The sequence below is a fragment of the Ciconia boyciana genome, chromosome 4 (genome assembly GCF_034638445.1).
Source record: "Ciconia boyciana chromosome 4, ASM3463844v1, whole genome shotgun sequence".
In the NCBI taxonomy this organism is placed as follows: Eukaryota; Metazoa; Chordata; class Aves; order Ciconiiformes; family Ciconiidae; genus Ciconia; species Ciconia boyciana.
The window spans coordinates 54,546,625-54,564,818 of record NC_132937.1 but is presented as its reverse complement, the minus strand read 5'-3'; the positions used below and the strand labels follow the sequence as shown (position 1 = coordinate 54,564,818).

General features: G+C 39.4%; 1 protein-coding gene across 3 annotated transcripts in view; it reads left to right on the top strand.

The window, feature by feature from the left end:
* The first annotated feature begins 5,379 nt into the window (after positions 1-5,379).
* SLC24A2 (solute carrier family 24 member 2) overlaps positions 5,380-18,194 on the top strand; it is a 117,244-nt gene continuing 104,429 nt past the window's right edge. For all 3 annotated transcript variants that reach the window (XM_072860231.1, XM_072860232.1, XM_072860230.1), the window contains exons 1-2: positions 5,380-5,508; positions 7,416-8,493. In XM_072860231.1, coding sequence (XP_072716332.1) covers positions 7,558-8,493 — 936 coding nt within the window. In that variant the 5' untranslated portion in view covers positions 5,380-5,508; positions 7,416-7,557. The remainder of the gene's footprint in view (positions 5,509-7,415; positions 8,494-18,194) is intronic.

Genomic DNA, 18,194 nt, shown 5'->3' with positions numbered 1-18,194 from the left:
ATACAAAGCCCAATACGTCAGCTATTCTTTGAAAGATTTTTGTTTCTATTGCAACCACTGAAAATTTTGAAACTTTGCTGATAGATGTGGTCTCTGGTCTATTGACCTGGGCGTGTTTTAGTTCATGGTATAAGCACTTTCCATGCACATGTGCAGGACTCTCTAACTGAGCAATGCTAATTGGTACTATGCACACAAGGACCTAGCAATGTAAAAGGGAAATAATCCCATGAGTTCCTTTCCTTTCATTGGAAATGGCAAGGGGTTAGCATTGACCTCAGTCCTAAAATGTTTTTGTCATCTTTTTCTCTTTCATTCTGCCTTCTCTGCACTCCAGGTCTGTGCATTGTTAGTTAATCAGCAGATTGTAATGCTTATTTCATAAATTCTCACCATTTCACATCTCACTATTTGAGGACAATTTTTACCTTATATTTATTTCCCTGAAACATTTCATGAGGGTGGAGGAGATTACTTGAAAACTAGATTATTGCAGAGATGAAGACTAATAGCTTGTAATTCATCAAGTGCAAGGAATACGAGAAGGCTGAACATAAGGATAGAGAAAAGGAAGAAAAAGGTAATTACTTTGTGATGGTATGGCAACGAAGAAAATTTAATTTGTGAGAGGAGTATGGTCAGTGGCAGACATTTCCCTCCAGCTCTGCCTGGACAATGGTTTAGTCAGAAATAAATTGTGTAAGAAATCCAAGTTGTAGCTAACATCAAGTCTGACCTCTACCCCTGAGGCACTCCTAAGTGTTGCAAGTCACAGGGAACAGAGGGTTTCAAGCTGAGGCTCCAAGCAACGGGATACGTGAAACTGGTGGGAAATTGGCAAGGACACTGGAGCTCATCCACCAAACCAACAATTGTTCCTAAGGCTGCTGACTTGCCAGCTTGCAGGTGTTCTTATAAATGAGGCTGGTAGGCCACAGATTATAGTGAAATAAGCACTCCCGTTGACTTCAGGGAAGCTCACTGGGGTTACATTACAGCACTTAGATACAAGGAGCTTCAGAGCAGCAAATTATCACATCTGAAAGAGAAAGTCATCTGAAAGAAAAAGTCATGTTGCTCCATCCTGCTGTTTTTTGAAAAGTGCAATTACCCTGTAAGTAAAAATAACCATCTGGATATAATATACCCAGATTTTTAAGTGGATTTCAATAATGATATCCCATACAGTATTTTTTTCTGTCATATCACTAGATGTTAGACTGTGGTGGTTTTGCTGTGATATGGACCTCTCAAGCCTAGATAAAGAGGAGGAAGGTTTGTACTTTCCTTGAAGGAGACTGGCATGCTATGATGACAACATTTACAATTGCCATATATCTCATTAGTATTTTAAACATTACATTAGAAAAACATGTTACTTAGCGTTCCACAAAAATGGCCAAAAGAGCTTTTGTCTTTTAAAGGTATATTCAATTTATATTTTCCTATCACTGTGTTCACTAGCAGAAACTGGAATCAAAAAAGCAGTTAGCTTTAGCCTCCTTAATAAAGGTGTTTACAGTGCTCATTGTAACTATGCAGAACACAGGTAAAGCACCCAGATTTCTCATCTTATATATTAAAAACAAAAAAGCCTCAAAAACTCTCAAAGCTTTTCAAATCAATCATTTGTTACAAAATGTAAATTTGCATTACAACTGATCATGACATATAGTAATGGTATCAAGACTGTTTCAAAAGGCATGTGTTAGCAAGTAGAATTTAACCCACTGCAAGTGAAACAGAAACATCAGATGATCTTTGAGGCTTATTAGTAAGCCAATGCTTACAGTTGAAGGTAAAGCACATCTTTTGCATCTTTTACAGCTAAAGCCCTATGTCTGGTCAGATCTTGGCGTGACAGCAAATTTGCAGTAGTTACACAGTAATACTGGTCTACATGCCATTTTACCTTACAATTTTGACTCTAGTGAGGACTCTGTGCCATTGTGTATATGTTCACCTTTTATTTCCCAATATATGGAGTGAAGATAAGAAATGTTCCTAACTTCAGGCGCTTGTAAGATTTACTCGTCACTGAGAATTTATAGTTTCTGAATATTAAGTTTTAATAGCCTCTTTAATGCGGGCTGCTGGAAACTTGTTATTGCAGTTAATTTAAAGAAGCCTGTTTAATTTTGCTCAATATATTCCTCAAGAATGTATTAGTCAGGTAATATAAACAGTTTCTGCCCCTCAGGCACTGTGATTTATATGCAATGTGTTTACTTATTACTACGAACAAGTAAATGATGTAACATACTTTAATGATAAAGACTTTATCAGTGTTTTAATTTAACTCCATGTTGTCATCTTTTTCACCCTCTTTCACTTGTTATGTATTGCAAAGTGTTGAAATAATTTTGATATTTCAAATGTCACCTGTTCCCAGATGCAATTAGCATTTAAAAGCTTAACATCAATTTTCATTCAAATATGCCGCCTCTGTAGTCATGGTAACCTCCTTGTCAGCTTTATCTTCCAGCTTTAGAAGGTACTGCTGTGGTACTTAGAGATGTTGTCATTCAGGATTTTTCATTTGGCTCCCTCCTCCTTCCTGCTCCTGCACAAAAGACACTTCTGTGCTTGCTTTTACCAAGTCTACGGTTTACAACAGCAAGAGAAGAGCCAAAATGGAAATACTATTAAAAAAATAAAGTTCTACTTCATGGAGCTTCCTGGAAATAGGAAGTGGTGAAGAAGAATGGCTTATGATTTCAGAGGGCTCATCACACATGGTGCAGTAAACTACATATAAGCTATTAAAAACTACATATTCAGCATATGTAAAAATGAAAGCCTAGTCATATATACAAATGTGTAGATGAAGAATCCAAGTACTTAGCAGATGTCTCTTCTCTCCTCACTTAAGAAGAGAAACATTGAACCAGATGTAAGCCAAAGACTGTTTCATTCAAATAATCTAATTATTCTGTATTTAACCAGGATATGCTCTGATGTTTAATTTTGTGAGGAAAAAAGTAATTTATTTTACTGTTAGTTATCCTCCTTATACTAATTTAACCATGCTTTTTTGTTTCTGTTATCATTATCATGCAGCATTTACGTGAGAACAGGTTGGCTTATTCAAAATGCTTAAGTTATTGGTAGAGATACCCATCTGTGAGCCACATCATTCTTCTTACAGATTTTATTGTCCTTGGCTTACAATACATGTTTATTGTTGGGAGAAAAATCGTTACAAGTACAGAAAAACAGATGGATATTACAATTCAGATACATGGACTTTTGGTTAGCAGCTAATGTAATTATAGGGGATATTATAACATAATTATAGGGGCTTTTCTACATATTCTCCCTGTGGTCATTCGTAAAACTCACCTGCTTACACTTTTATTTCAGAAATTGATAGAAGTTGGGGTACTACACACATATCCTAGCCTGCCTCTGGCCATCTGCAAAGCTGTGAAAACATCTTTTAAGTATCTTTTTCAAGTGGCCACTTCTCACAGACTGCAAGCCAACAATACAGCAGCCACAAGAAATCATACAAGCATGCTTACCCTTAATCCCTGTCATCAATGCATAGCAGGCACAGGCTGGATATTTGAGATGTAGCCACTTCATCTGTGTCTTGCATACGTGGATACAGACAGCAAATCTACATTTTAACTAATTCTTACCTATGTGGTGGCTCTAGGATGGTTAAAACAATTGCCACATGTCTCTCTGCATCATCCTGAGCCTGAACAATGCAAGTCTGGATAATCCACAGGCATCCTCTATCAGCTGCCAGCCACTACTGAGAACCTCCCAATGTGTAATGTGAAATAAATGTAAACCACCTGTGCAAACTCTGACTTTGAAGGGCACTTTGTATGTGTCAGTCAGCCATGGCTCTCACTGGAAATTGTTGAAATTCTGGAAATATCTTCTGAACCTTTTGCATCTCTTGAATGTCCACATAGTCTCTAAGATGCCTATTGTGTTTTGATGCATCTGGTTTTGCCATCTCCTATCCTTTTAGGAGATCTTAGGGGTTTCCAATCAATGCCAAGGCAACCCAAGCAGCCCAGGTGCTGCAAACTGCCAGTGTGGAGATGCAAATAGACTATGCACCCCAGGCCTACCTAGACAATCCTTATTTTTCATGTGATATCCTAACAATAACTTTGAAGATAGTTACAATGCCCATGTTTTATCATTTAATAAAAACTCTTACATTTTTGTATTCTTCATGAAGCACCATGAGTAACAGTTATTTTCCGTTTGCCACGTGATGAAATCAGAGTTCAAAATGAAGAAGGTCGAAGTTGTAAAAATCAAAGTTACTCTTTAGCCCAAAGAGACTGGGAGTTCACCATTTACAGTAAGCTTTTTCAGAATGTGAAAAGGATACCACTGAAAGCAGGGTAGTGCTAGTGAGCTGTTCACTGAACTCTTCCCAGTTCTCAGCCACTGTCACATCCACCCCACCTGAATCTCCCTGCTCTCTCTGGGGCTCGGCATTTTTCAAGGATTTCCACATGGAGGTCTTTCCCAGCTGCCCTGACCCAGTGAGGGTCTTCCTGGGGTGCTGGCCCGCCTGCACTAGATTACTTCAGGTTTATCCACAGATTGCTACATGGGTTTTCCGAACAATGGCATGGAGTAAGCGTGCAAGTGGTATTTCAAACGAGCAGCACCTGTATACTCTAGTGGATCTACAGGATGCAGCACCAGGAATTAGCTATGACAGAGCTGCATTGTAACAGTTCCATTGTATTTGAATCTTGAAGCAGTTACTTATCGAAGCACAATTTATTGGGGAAATACCTATGTTGGAAGATGGAGACCAAAATAGAAAGGGACAGTTCAGATTACGAACTTCCCCTGTTTTCTAGGGTGTTCAGTGCATCTTTATTGTTCTCTGTGAGAACTCTGAACTGCAGTTGGAAGAAATTTCTGTGCATGAGTAAATCAATGACGAATAGTAACTTTATAGTGGAGATGTTACCTTTCTTAAAATCAAACCCCCAATGCAACGTCCTTTTCTTTCGTTTCCCGATTTCCCTTCAGAAAACATTTGGAAAAACCTCTCCTTTTTAAAAGTACCCCGCTCCTCGAGGCTCTTTGTCTTTGCCTGAAGCGCTGGATTTTACCTCAGTTAATCTGCACCAGCTAACCCAAGACAAAGGGGAGGAAAAAAAAAAACAAAAACACGCTCGCCACCGGCTTCGCCACTAACCGAACTACCCCTGCGAGGGCGGAGGGGGGTGCTGCCCTGCGCAGTGACACCCCCCCAGCCCCGGGCGGGGGCGGGCTGCCGCCTGCGCCGCCTGCGCCGCCCGCCCCGCCTGCGCGGGGCGGCGCGGGGCGGCGCGGGGCGGTGCGGGGCGGTGCGCATCCCGCGGCCGCCGCCCGCCGCAGACGGCGCGGCGAGGGGCCGTGGCGGTGGCCGCCCATGCCCACGCCCGTGCCCGTTCCCTGCCCCTGCCGTGCGTCCGCGGGCCGGCGCGCAGCGCAGCGCGGCGCAGCGCGGCGCAGTGCGGCGCAGCGCACCTCCGGGTGAGCGTCGCCGGTTTGCGCGGGCGGGGGTTGGGCTGCGGCGGTGCAGGGTCTCCCCTCCCCAGATGCCCGCCCCCGTGGGTGGTACCCGGCTGCTGAGGGGTGCCCGGTGCCCCGAGCCAGCCGGTCAGTGCCTCCGCGGCTTTCCGCCCTTGGGGCTGGGACGCGCTGCGGGGCTGGACCCGCTCCCCCTTCGGAGAGGAAGAAAGTTTGTGCGGCGCGGAGGGGTGCGGAGCAGAGCGGTGCGAACTCGGGCGGAGTTAGGCGAGGCTCGGCGGCATCTCCGCGGGGGGACGGGGAAGATGGGGCTGCGCTCCGCGGCGGGCGGGCAGGGGAGGCGGTGTCGCCGTCGGGAGCGGTCTGGCTGGGCGCTGCTGTGCGAGTTTCGGAGCAGCGGGCAGCCCGGGCGCTTTCCCCGTTTCCCCTTCGCGTGATTTATCACGGCCCATCCGCCGTAAATTGCGCGCAGCAGCGGTAGTGCGGTTCCGATATCTTTCCTGCTTAATGTTTTTATGGCAGTCCGGTGAGCAGTAACTCTAAGGTGGAAAATAAAATATCTCCGCTGCGGTGCTGTGTCTTGCAGATGGAGTATGTCTCTGTGACATCTTCTTAGTATGGAAGCTGTTCACAAAAATCGGGAGAAACTGCACGTGACTTAATAACTTTTATGTAACTAACTGCATGTAATAGTTGTAATTCTGTCTTTGAGGGTACAAAATCAATATTCTGCTGATTAACAGATTGTTCAGTATTCAGCTATTACGACAAATGACTTGAATAACTGGTGTAACAAAGTAGTTTTTGCCTGTAATAGTAAGGACTAATAATCCATTTTATTTAGAAAGTATTTTATATTTTGTGTCACGTAAAATGCAACTTACTATGCGTAATGCACATGTAACTGATTTCTACATCATGTATATTCTTCAAATTCAGTAACCAAAGCACCTGTTCTTACATAGTGTTTTTTTCCTGTTTTAAAAGTGCTGTTGGTCTAATATGCTCAGCTCTGGCATACACGAATAGTTCTCACATAGTTTAATTTCTCACCAGTTCATTTGTTTCAGGATCAACTCTTGTGTAAATTTAAACTATTTTCTTCAGGATCTGCAAGAGGAGCACTTTTAAAAGATACTTACCATATAGGTATTCTTAGTAACTTCCTACATTTGTAGCTGAATGTGTGACATAAACCAAAGCAAAACCAGAGGTGAATGAAAATTTTGTCTTAGCTAGTCCAAGCTAGTGTCCTAGGTCTGATCAGAAGCAAGCTGAGTTCTCTGTGTAAACTTGAGTCGATTTTGCAAGGGGAGTTAAAGAAACTGTGGATGTGTTAGATCTTCATTTCGGTCCTGTTCCAGCGGCATAGTGTTTTACCTACATATCAATGACTGTTGCTCTATGCACGCATAACATTGCAATTAATACCGCCTCAGCTGCCTAAAGGTCTGATAAGATGTTTGTTAGCACTTTGATTGCTTTTTCATACGTTATTGCCCCTGCATTTGGGATTTGGATGTTACGTGATCATGGTGGAAAGTAATTACAGAAGGTAATAATCTTTGGTGTATCCATTAAAATAGTAGTTTCTTAATTTTTATGCAACACTTGGGGACAGTTTTTACCTTCCAGTAGGATTTTTTTGTTAGCAACTGAGGAGAGCAGTGGTTCAGAGGCATATGAGAGGCATAAAATGATCTGAGTATTGATAGACTGTTATCCCCAGGGTTACTGCTGAAACAAACATATTGTTGCTGTGTCTGATGGGATGTGACAGGGTTTTATGTTACAGTTGGTAATATTCTGCTTTAATTTCTAAATTTAACCCAGTCTGTAAAATGCTTTTTAGAAGCTTCTAATCACATGCTGTTTCACTAATATTAATAATACCTGTTTGTCCTTTTAAGACGAATGAAGAAAATACTTCTGATGAAGAGTAAAAGTACTTGATTCCGGGAAAACTCTTAAAGCACTTCTGACTTCAAAGCTGGAGAAAAGTATGAAGGAACAATCCATCTGACTCCCTCAGCGTCTCACGCAGAACACAAAATGGCTCTTCAGAAGAAAACTGTTGCTGGTGTCTTGGAGGAGTGGTGTTTGGAGGAACCGCTGTTCCCTAGCAGACAGCACCAGAATGTTAGGAAAAAACTGAGACCAATACGAATTATAGGGCTTCTTGTAAGTGTAGTGGCCATTAGTACTTTCTCTCTTTCAATTAGTGCCTTTTTCAAGATGGAACCACATAGCATGGCATTGGCCAGCAGCCTAGATAGCCAAAAGCTGGTGCATGGGCACCAAAGAACTCTGTTGGATTTCATGGAACAGAATGAAAATGGCACTCCAGACCCACACACTTCTATGAAATACGAAGCTGAGCACGACAATGCAACACGTGATCATGCTGAGGGAGAGTACCCCAAGGACCTTTTCTCTCTTGAGGAGAGAAGAAAGGGAGCAGTGATCCTCCATGTAATTGGAATGATTTACATGTTTATAGCCTTAGCCATAGTCTGCGATGAGTTCTTTGTTCCTTCTCTGACTGTCATCACTGAAAAACTGACCATATCTGATGATGTGGCAGGGGCAACCTTCATGGCTGCTGGTGGGTCAGCCCCAGAACTCTTCACTTCTTTAATAGGAGTGTTTATATCCCACAGCAATGTCGGCATTGGTACAATAGTGGGATCTGCCGTGTTCAATATCCTGTTTGTTATTGGAATGTGTGCTTTATTTTCTAGAGAGATCTTGAACCTTACTTGGTGGCCACTCTTTCGAGATGTGTCCTTCTACATCGTTGACTTGATCTTACTAATCATCTTTTTTCTGGATAACTTGATCAAGTGGTGGGAAAGCTTAACACTCCTGACAGCTTATTTTTGCTATGTGACTTTCATGAAGTTCAATGTTCAAGTAGAAGAATGGGTGAAGAAATTTTTAAACAGGAACAAGGTTGAGAAGGTAACAACAGCAGATGCTGAAGGAAAGGTTGGTCAATTTTTAATTAGCATATATATATAATGTCCTTTTAAGTGCTGAGCCCTTCTATATCATAAGGATTCTAATATAGTACAGTAAGCAATATAAAAAAGTTGAATGTTTTGCTAAAAGGTCTTTTTGTTTAATCAGTCTAATAGGATTGAAAATATAAAACATCTAGTAAATCAATAGCTTTTAACTCCAGAATGATCCTAGTCACACAGAAAGGAAGAAAAAATGCCAGCAAAAAGACATAAACATTTACTCAGCATTTTGGCACATTGATGAGGTCTGAGATATAGCTACTATTTTTTCCCGAAGCTTTTGGATTAAGCAGTAACAATATCTGGGGAGGATCTTGTGACAAAATTTGGCTTTTTAAAGACTTCTAATGCACTTTCTTCCTCAAAAAAGCAAATCACTTAGAACAGTATACAAAGGTATTTTTATACATGTTTTTCATCTACTGATGCTTATATACAGTATTAACTTCCAGTTGTAATTAGCGGCAGTTACACAAAAAAAATCTCTGGGAAAACAGTGACCACAATGGCAAAAGGCAGAGGTCCTCTGTTTAAGCAGGATGGTTTCCCATTCACGGTATTTGCAACTAAGCAAACTAATTTTTGGCCTAATACCTGGGCACACATAGAGAAGGGAATTTATGCACAGGGGGCTCAGTGGGTCTTCAGGAATTATTATCATCTTTTAAACAGCTCTCTTCTTAAAGCAAGCTATATTTAAGGGACTTGGGAAGCTGAACCCATAAATACTTATGTATGTAGCAGTACGTTAATTGGATGTTTAATACTGAAATTGAAATGTCTGGTTTTATATGACAACAGGGTTATTAATCAGATAAGGTTTTATTATCCAGTAATTATTCAGAGTATCAGGGAACTGTTCACTGTTTTGTTTCTTTCGTTTAACAGCCCTGTATGTGTGGTTCAGAAGAGACACAATCCACTCATACAAGTGTACAGGCATGTAAACAGGAGGATGGAGAGTTGGAGCACATGTAACTATAGAGAGGGGCTACCTGCCTGTGACTCACAGAAAACTGGTGATTCTGCCTATATGCCTAACTTTGAAGGGAGAGACTGATATTTTAGCAGTATGAACAGGTCCTGTCAGTTTTAGGACAAGCCATTAAAAAGTCCACCAAAAATAAAACCAGAAAATTATAAATTTTTTAATTTTGTAACCAAGTTTAACACCTATACACTTACTTGTAATTTTATATTTTCCTTTTTGTTCCATTCCTTTTCCAAAATCAGCATGGTCTCCTTCATCTTTCTCAGAATGCATAATAGGGTTTTTATACATAAATGAAAAGAAGGGTCAAGACCAACAAAGTATTTGCCCTAATGAATGAAGGGCTACTTTAGCTACCTATAGTCAGTTTCTAAATAATGTAATATTTCACAGTGCATTGCAAATACCTTGACAGTTTGTGCTAAATGTGTGTAATGATACAAAGAGACTATCGTATATGAAGCAACCGTTTAATGCACTTTCATCTGTCCGTATACTGGATTTGGAGGAGAATTGAATCTATAACTGGTCTTAAACAATAGTCAACATGGAAAGCAACTGCCTTGGGTTGGGTTGTCCAGGCTATAGGGTGGGGTAGCGTAGCTACATACCATGGTAAGCGCTCAATTATTTTCAGCTGGATAGAAAAATAAATCATTTGCGAGCCATATTGCACTTATAAATGCTTAGAGTACTCTAGGTGGACTTGCTTTTAAAAAGATACCTTTAGGAGCACTCATTTATTGTTTGATATATTAATTTTTCTTAGAGTTTATTCATATTATAGGTGCACAGAATTCAGATAGGGATGAAAAAAAGTCAGAAAATAGGCTACTGTTCCTAAAAACACAAGCTTTGCATCATATGTTTCATGAAGATATTTTTCACGAATTAACTTGAAGTTAATTAAAATGATAAAATAATGTATTTGTAAATCATTGAGGGGTAGAGGGGGATGAAAGAGATGCTCTAATTTGTTGCAGTTTAGCTAATATGTATTTTCTGCTTCCTGGGGAAAATAGCTTCTGAAGGTATCAGACCATGTATTTCTTCTATGAGCCATGCTGTAAAGACAGATTTTTAAAATATTCAGCTAATACTTTGAAATTACAACTCATTATGAATTATTTTACTATTCAGTTGAACAGCATTTAGCAGGATGAATGAACTGATTTTCTGATAGCAAGGATGTCACAGATTATGTTCTTTGGAAAGAATCTCACTGAAGTTATGTGTTCATTTATTTACTGTTATTAGATAATTGGTTTTGCTGCTTTTTAAATTAAAAAAAGAAAAAGAAAAAAGGAAAGACTATGACATGTATCCCCAAGCCTGATAGAAGTGCCTAGGTTTTCAGCTTGAAAGTTACTGCCTAAAGCAAAGGATAAAATGTTTTTGTAGTCTGAGATCTGGTGCCTAGTAGTGAATGCAATGGACATGGGTGCTTATTTCCTAACCAGTGGGGATTATAAGTATTGCAGAAGTGATAGTCTTGGCTTTTGGAGGCAAAGGATGCTTCATTTCTACAGCATTAGCTGTTAGCCTAGATTGCTTGCAGTCATCAAGAGTGCATGCAAAGAGTCAATGCAAATTAAAATTGTATATAATCAAATTAGTATATCAAAGGCAGAATTTGCTATCTCAGTTGTTTCTAATGGAAGCTTTTTCACTTCCCCCCCCCTCCCCTCCCCTCCCCAGCAGGGCAGAGAATTGCTAGGCAGCTTTCTGGAATTGGTGGGTTAGAGTGTCTTGAAAGAACTTTATTTCAGGAGTGTATAGAAAATTCTCCTCTTTCCTCTAACCAGTACTCCTTCTGCCTATCTGTTGTTGATTCTGCTGTTGCCAAACTGGCAAGTGCTCTGCTAAAAAAACGTACCTGCTGTATTTATCTTTAAGACTTTGTGTTGTAATCTGAAAGCAGCTCAACAAAGTTGAGAGGTCTAAATAAGGCATGATAAAGCTGGATAGTTGAAGGGTTAGGTGGCTTATTAGCAAACAAGTATCAAAGACTAAAAATCTGATCAAATGAAAAACGTCTTGAGATACTAAAATGTATTTTAATGTTAATTTCAGTACTTGTATTATCAGTTGTCTTGAATGGTTGAAGAAAGTTTTACATTCTCAAGAAGGACAGTATTTCCCATGAGAAAAAGGTCTTAGATATAAAATGATTTTTCTGCTTAGCTGCCATTTGCTCTAGAGGTATTCATTGGGTTGCTAGAATACATATGTATAGATGTCTTTTAGGTTCCTTTCTCTCTTCCCTGTTTTTAAGAAGTAAAGCACATTTTTGTGCTAGAAAACTGTGAATATTCAAAATTAACTACTTTTTCTGATCTCATTGTCTTTAATGTGCCAGTTACTTGTACAAATATGAATGCAGACAGAGTACTCGATATGAATTTCATTGTGCTCACTATTTTCCTTCACAAGCTTTCAAACCAATACAACAACAAATAAATGTGTTCTTAAACGGTACAGTTGAGAAAATCTGGTAACTTGAATTTTAGCAACAATTTGGTGACACTGATGAGAACAGACTACAAGCTTTTTACATTTAGAGTTCATGGGTGCATTGCCAAAGTCCTGTTTGAACTGTGGATAGTCTCATGCCCCATCTCACCTTCAAGGAAGCCTGATGGCAGTCTGATACTGATGAACTCCAGAGATCACTGTGATGAGGATGGAAGAAAGGAGGAAAGATGAAAAAGCAAGACAGTGTGAAAAGACAGAATAAAAACCAGATGGCTAAGTCCTACAATGTAGGGTGGCATATGACATACACAGACCAAGGTGGGTTCCTGCCAAGTGACACTGAGCCCTGTGGGCTGCCCTGAATGGGCCCTACAGTAGGTAGTATGATCCCACCACGAGATACCTCCAAAAGTCCCTTCCAGCCTAACTTATTCTGGGGCATGATTTTTAGGCTTTAGGTAGTTATCCTGCAAAGAACAGATGATTTGTAGGACTGGTGAAGAAACTTCAATATTAATTCTACATCTTCCTCAGGTGAATGACGATGTTTAAAAACAGAACCTTGAAATTTAGTATAACGGACAGGAAGAGGCAAATGCAGAAAGCTGATATACAAAGTTCTTAAAAATAAGAATTTTTTGACCTTCTGCTAAGGTTTCAGTCTTTTCTTCATAGTCGGTACTGGTGAAGACATGTTTAATATATTAGATGATGGTGAAACATCATGTGAAATTACATTTCAGTTTTTAAGTACTTTTTTTTCTTTAATGTAGCATGGAGATCATTGCAGAAATAGTTGAATCCGATCGCTCAGTAAATAACTCAAAACAGTTCTGTTTGGCAACTAGGAGAACAGAATGTGGGTGGCACAAGGATATTGTGCAATGACATCTGTTTCACTGACAGTACCATTTTAGATAAATAGCTTATGGTATATACAAGACAGTTACAGTTTTTCTACATTTACAGAGAACTGCATTTGGAAAATGAGCTATTTTTACCAACAAGACATACTTTGACATTATTTTATTGCCAATTTTGTTGTCTTAAGAAACTTGAATAGCTTGTGTGTGGTATTTTAAGATCTATACTGATCTCAAGTGTTGCCACATTGTATTTAATGGCAGTATTTGCATTCTAAAGGAAAGGTTGTGAACAGTATTTTTGGGTACTTCTCTACTTGGTGGCTGTATTAACACCACATACACACAGTCACTGTTATAATGTATGATCTAATATGTGTTTAAGTAAAACCACAAATTACCTGCATCTGTACAGGAAAAACTGGAATCTGCAAAAGGTCTGAGCCTGTAGTTGGTTTGAACTCCTGAACAGTTCTTTTTCAGGGCTTCTTCATGTTGAATCCACACACCCAGTAACTGTAACTCTATCTATAGAATAGCCTTTTTTCTCTTGCCACCAACAAAAGACATTTTAAAGCGGTGTTTCATAGTTCAAAGGGAGATTGGAGTCTTATTCTACAGACATTTCACAGTTGGTCTACTTGTGCAAGCATGTGTGTGACTATAGAGCTATGAGTATCTGGGTCTTGCATGCCACTGTATGCAAGATGGTTGCATTGTTTTAGGTATGTGTTTGGAATATGAGCATCATTACTGTCCTTGTACCATGTTTTGTTTTGATAAAAGCCCAGTTTTGTGTTACATTTTATACGCTTCTGTTATCTCAAACTTTCAAGTTACTTCTGTGTTAACTTAATGTTACTCCAGTAGCAGTAACTGTTAGTTAATTTGCCTTGAGTATTTAGCGTTGTTGATTCAATTTAGGGCTATTACTGACATACCCAAAGGCTGATACTTTATGTATGCAACCATTAGTACAGTGAAATGGATACTATTCTCAGTTTATTTTAGTGCCTCTCAGTAATTTATTGACTACAAAGCAATGATTATAGTGGTTTTCACCACTGGAGTCTCTTGGTTTTGTATATATGTGCCCTGGTAATGAGCAGAAAGTGACAGCATAGAACTTGAACGCTCTTAAATCATGGCCATCCACTACGAATCATTAGGCAACCCTTGCTAATTGTGCTGGGAAAAGGAAGGCTAAGACTCTGCCACCTTTAATTAACAGCAAGGAGACAACATATCCGTCAATATATTTAAAAATAAAAAGCACAAGTAATTAAAAAGAAGTCAGATGATACTTCTTAGAGGCTGCACAAAACCAGCTGTGTTGGCAAATATTCACCATGCTGTATTTCAGAAGAACTCCAGACATGATTAAATTCATTGTGCTAGAAGCTGTACATAGAGGAATATGCAGTCTCAAAGGTTGGAGACTTTATAAATGTTTTTCCTTCTGTCATCTCGGTCTTGGGCACTTTGGTCCAGATCCTCAACAGGATGTGGGATTTACAGGAGACTGTAGATGGAATTTCAATCCCCAGATCAGTATATCAGACCTCAAAATATCTGCCTCCTTGGGGGTACTCTGAAGGAGCTTCACTTTTAAATAGAGGAGATCTTTAAATGCCATAGTTTTGCTTCCAGGCTTGCTCAAGAAATGCCAGACCCAGCTGGAGGGGCATGGTACTGCTTTTCCATCTAACCCACATTCCTCTACTTTTTTTCCCAAGCTAGTTCTCCAAATTTACCTCCCAGACTAATATTTAACAAAATCCAGTGGCTTTTACAAGCTTTTCAGATTCTGGTGGTGAGAGTGCTCAACTTCTATGCAATTATATACAGATCTCCCACATTCACTGCTCACTTTATGTGGTGCCCCACTCATCATGTAAAAGTTTTGGGTGGCAAGGCACAGCCGACGCCCCTACTTTTACTGTGCTTGTTTTAAAAGGCTATAGTGAGCCCTCCGCACCATGTTTTTAAAGGGTAGGTGTAGGTACCTATCTTTTTTAAAGTGTGGGATGTGGGTGGTGGAAGCTGACCTATGTCAGTGCTTGTTGCAGCGTTGAGGGTGCCACAGTATAGTGGTGTTCTGGGCACTGCTGACTTTAGGGTGGCCTTTCTGAGTGGTGACACTCCCTAGGCAGACAGCACTACACCACCAAGGCCACATGCCAAAAAATTAGGTTTGATGAAGTGCTTCTGCCCTGTTAATGATCTGGGGTTTTGTTGGTTTTATTAGCAGGAGTCATTTTTCCACTGCTAACTGTAGAGGTAAGAAAACAGCCCCTTTTGGGTTCTTTCTCCTTCTGAAATTGTTTCCAAGAAGGAGAATTGTTTCCAATTGTTTCCAGGCATTTTGCTTTTTTAACTGTAGAAAAAGTTTATAACCAGTTTGAATTTGTTACTGCATAATGGATAGTACGTTCATACTGAAGAAAGTCCTATAACAAAAGTGATGTAGAAGTGGAAAATTAATGGTCAGGACAGTTCTTAAAAATAAGGCACGTGCCCATGCTTCTCTGGTGTTTGTTGAAAGCAGCCAGGCTTTTTAACCATAGAAATTAGAGACCTTCTGTGCAGAAAGCTTTTGAAAGGACTAAACCTAAAGTGGGCAGTCTGGGTTCCTATTCTCTGTCGCTTGTGGTTGGACATTTGTATATTTTACAAAGAAGGTGTAAGGCAATGTGCAATTTGGACATTTACTAACATTTTACTTCTTAGGTACAGAGAACAAACATACAAAACCAGTGAGTGCTTTCTGGTAAACAGCAATCAATACAGTTCCAGTATTTCAAAATTAAATCGGCTTCCCTTGATCCTTTCAACCAAAATTTAAAATCTCATTTTAGTCAGCAAGGCAAAGAAATATGTAGACAAAGGAAGTATGAAAGTTTACACTTTAAAAGATCTGTGTGGGATGAATGAGTATTAAAAGTGTTTTATACACAAAGTATAGAACAGATGGAAGGAGGTGTTAGAGATGAGTATAAGTAAGCAGCTGTAATACCTATAACGATTAAGACATCTCTTATCTATTTAGCAACCTTTTTTGCTATTTATAAAATAAACTTTAATGTAAAGAATAAGATTTCTTAATTTCTCCCCAGTCATCTACAGTGTTTTGCCTATCTGCAAACTATGACTAGTATGGTGTTACTAATTCTGTAGCATAAAAAATGGTGTTTCCTTCACCTTAACCTAGATTAGCCATATTCCATTGTATTTCAGCCAGCTCTTATTTAAATACCACTTTTTTTTATTTAACTTAATGGCTGGTTCCATTAATCTGTGCAGCAGTAAGTGTGCTATTGGCACAAACTAGAGATTCACATTCTTTCTTGGCACTGTCAGCTTTTTTTAGAACCTAAAATGACAAGATAGAGCAAAATCAGATAATTGTAATGGATTTATTATGCACAGATCAGTTGTTATGCATCATAAAGTGAGATACAGGTGGTTTAGAAGAAGAAAGGTGACTGGTTTTGTGATTTTAATCCAAAACCCCTCATTAAGTACTTCTCTTGAAAATCACTATCTTCCTTTATCAGTACAAAGCAAATACCTTAGCTGTGCATTTCAAAATTCTGGAAACTTGGGCTGTCAATGAGAACTCCTTCTTACAGAATGCTCTTGGCTCTGTATTGTTCTGTTTTAAGACAGACACAAATGTTTTAACTATTACTAATTTTCATACCAAAGTACCGAGATGATAATCCAGACTTCATCACACTAGGTGCTTAGATGACTGTATGAAATCACAGTTCCTCCCCTCAGTAGCTCATGGTAGAAAAAGATAAATGCCTTTCAGAGTACCTGGTAAGAAGAATATGATTAATCATGTATATAATTTTATGTACATTGATATATGCTTACCCTTCTATATAGTTAGCATACCATCAGTCTTTTCCTCATCATCTGAGCTGTCACTGAGTTGCTGATCATTTATTACACATAGATGTCCAGGAGGTAATTTCAAGAAATAGTTTATTTCTCTATATGATCTAGCAATAGATCTTTACAAGTATCAGTCGGTGATGCATCTAGTAGGAGAAGGCAGCATCTTTTGTATAATACGACCTAAGTCAAAATAGTAGTGTTGTTGCTCTATTTTGCTTTTTGGGAAAACAGGCAGATCAGATAATTTGGGTTTAGTTTGGTTTTGTTGTAAATTTGTGTGTCTGAAATTCTTGCAATTGTATTGTTAAGCGCAGGTCACTGTCGCAGGCAAACGGAAAATCCTGTTAGAGCAGCCTTAGGGCATACTTTTGGCAAACAAATTACATCTGACAGAAAATATATTGTAGTACATTATCACGTTTCATTATTTTGCAGGCAATACCTGTAACTTTGAGGAAATACAGTTGCTATTTGCTGTCATTGGTGGTTTGTTGGCTTATGTTTTTTCATTTCCTCTTTCCTATCTGAAAAGAGGAAATGGAAAAAAAAAAGCAGTCTTGGAAAAACAGCCATTGCCTTGCCGGCAGTAGAATTGAGTCTCATGGCTTGGGAGGGCAATGAGACCTTTAAGTGTTGATCGTGTCCTTGTTTCTACAGCAGGTGGAGGGTTCAGAGCTCACACTGCCTCCAAAGCAGCTTTATCTAGCGGTATAACTGCTGCTCTGCCTTTGTCAACAGTGGCTCACTTTGGGTAATTTTACTGTTCCTGTAAGATACAATTTCATCAGAGCAGTTCAAAGAATAGTTACTGCTCAGTTACTGTGTTTTGCACTATTCCATTACTATTCCACTCTCCTCCATATCATTGAAGTTGTATTCAGTTACATGAATAGCCATAAATAGCAATGATCTTGGATGACTTCTTTTAAGGTGAGTGTGTGAGCATAGGCTTAACGGTGTGTGTGCAATGATATTAACACCGCTATGAAGTGCTGCACTTAAGGGATGAATAGACTGGTGCAAAATAATTTCTTGTTCGAGGAAGAATAAAGATAGCAGGGAATTTGTACTGCATACTACACTGACAAATTAATCATAAATTTTCCTCAGGAATTAATCCTGCTTTATCACCTCTTAACTGCTTACTGCTGGGAGTCTAGTCTAAAGTCAGTGGTAATACCAGTGACATTTATTGCATAACCAGCTAGTGTAAACTTTTCACCCTCTCACATTGCTGTAAAACAGCTCTAGCGGATGTAGAGCACTAAGGAAAAGGCACGTGCGCTGTCACAGCCTGTGTTTGGTGACCTTCAGGGCATCGTTTGAGATCTGTCCAGTTATGTAGGCTTTTGCCCAAGGGAGAAGGTTGAAGTTCGCAGGTTTTGTAACACTAGAGGATGAGCACTTCTTTTGGGATTAATCAGATGTTAA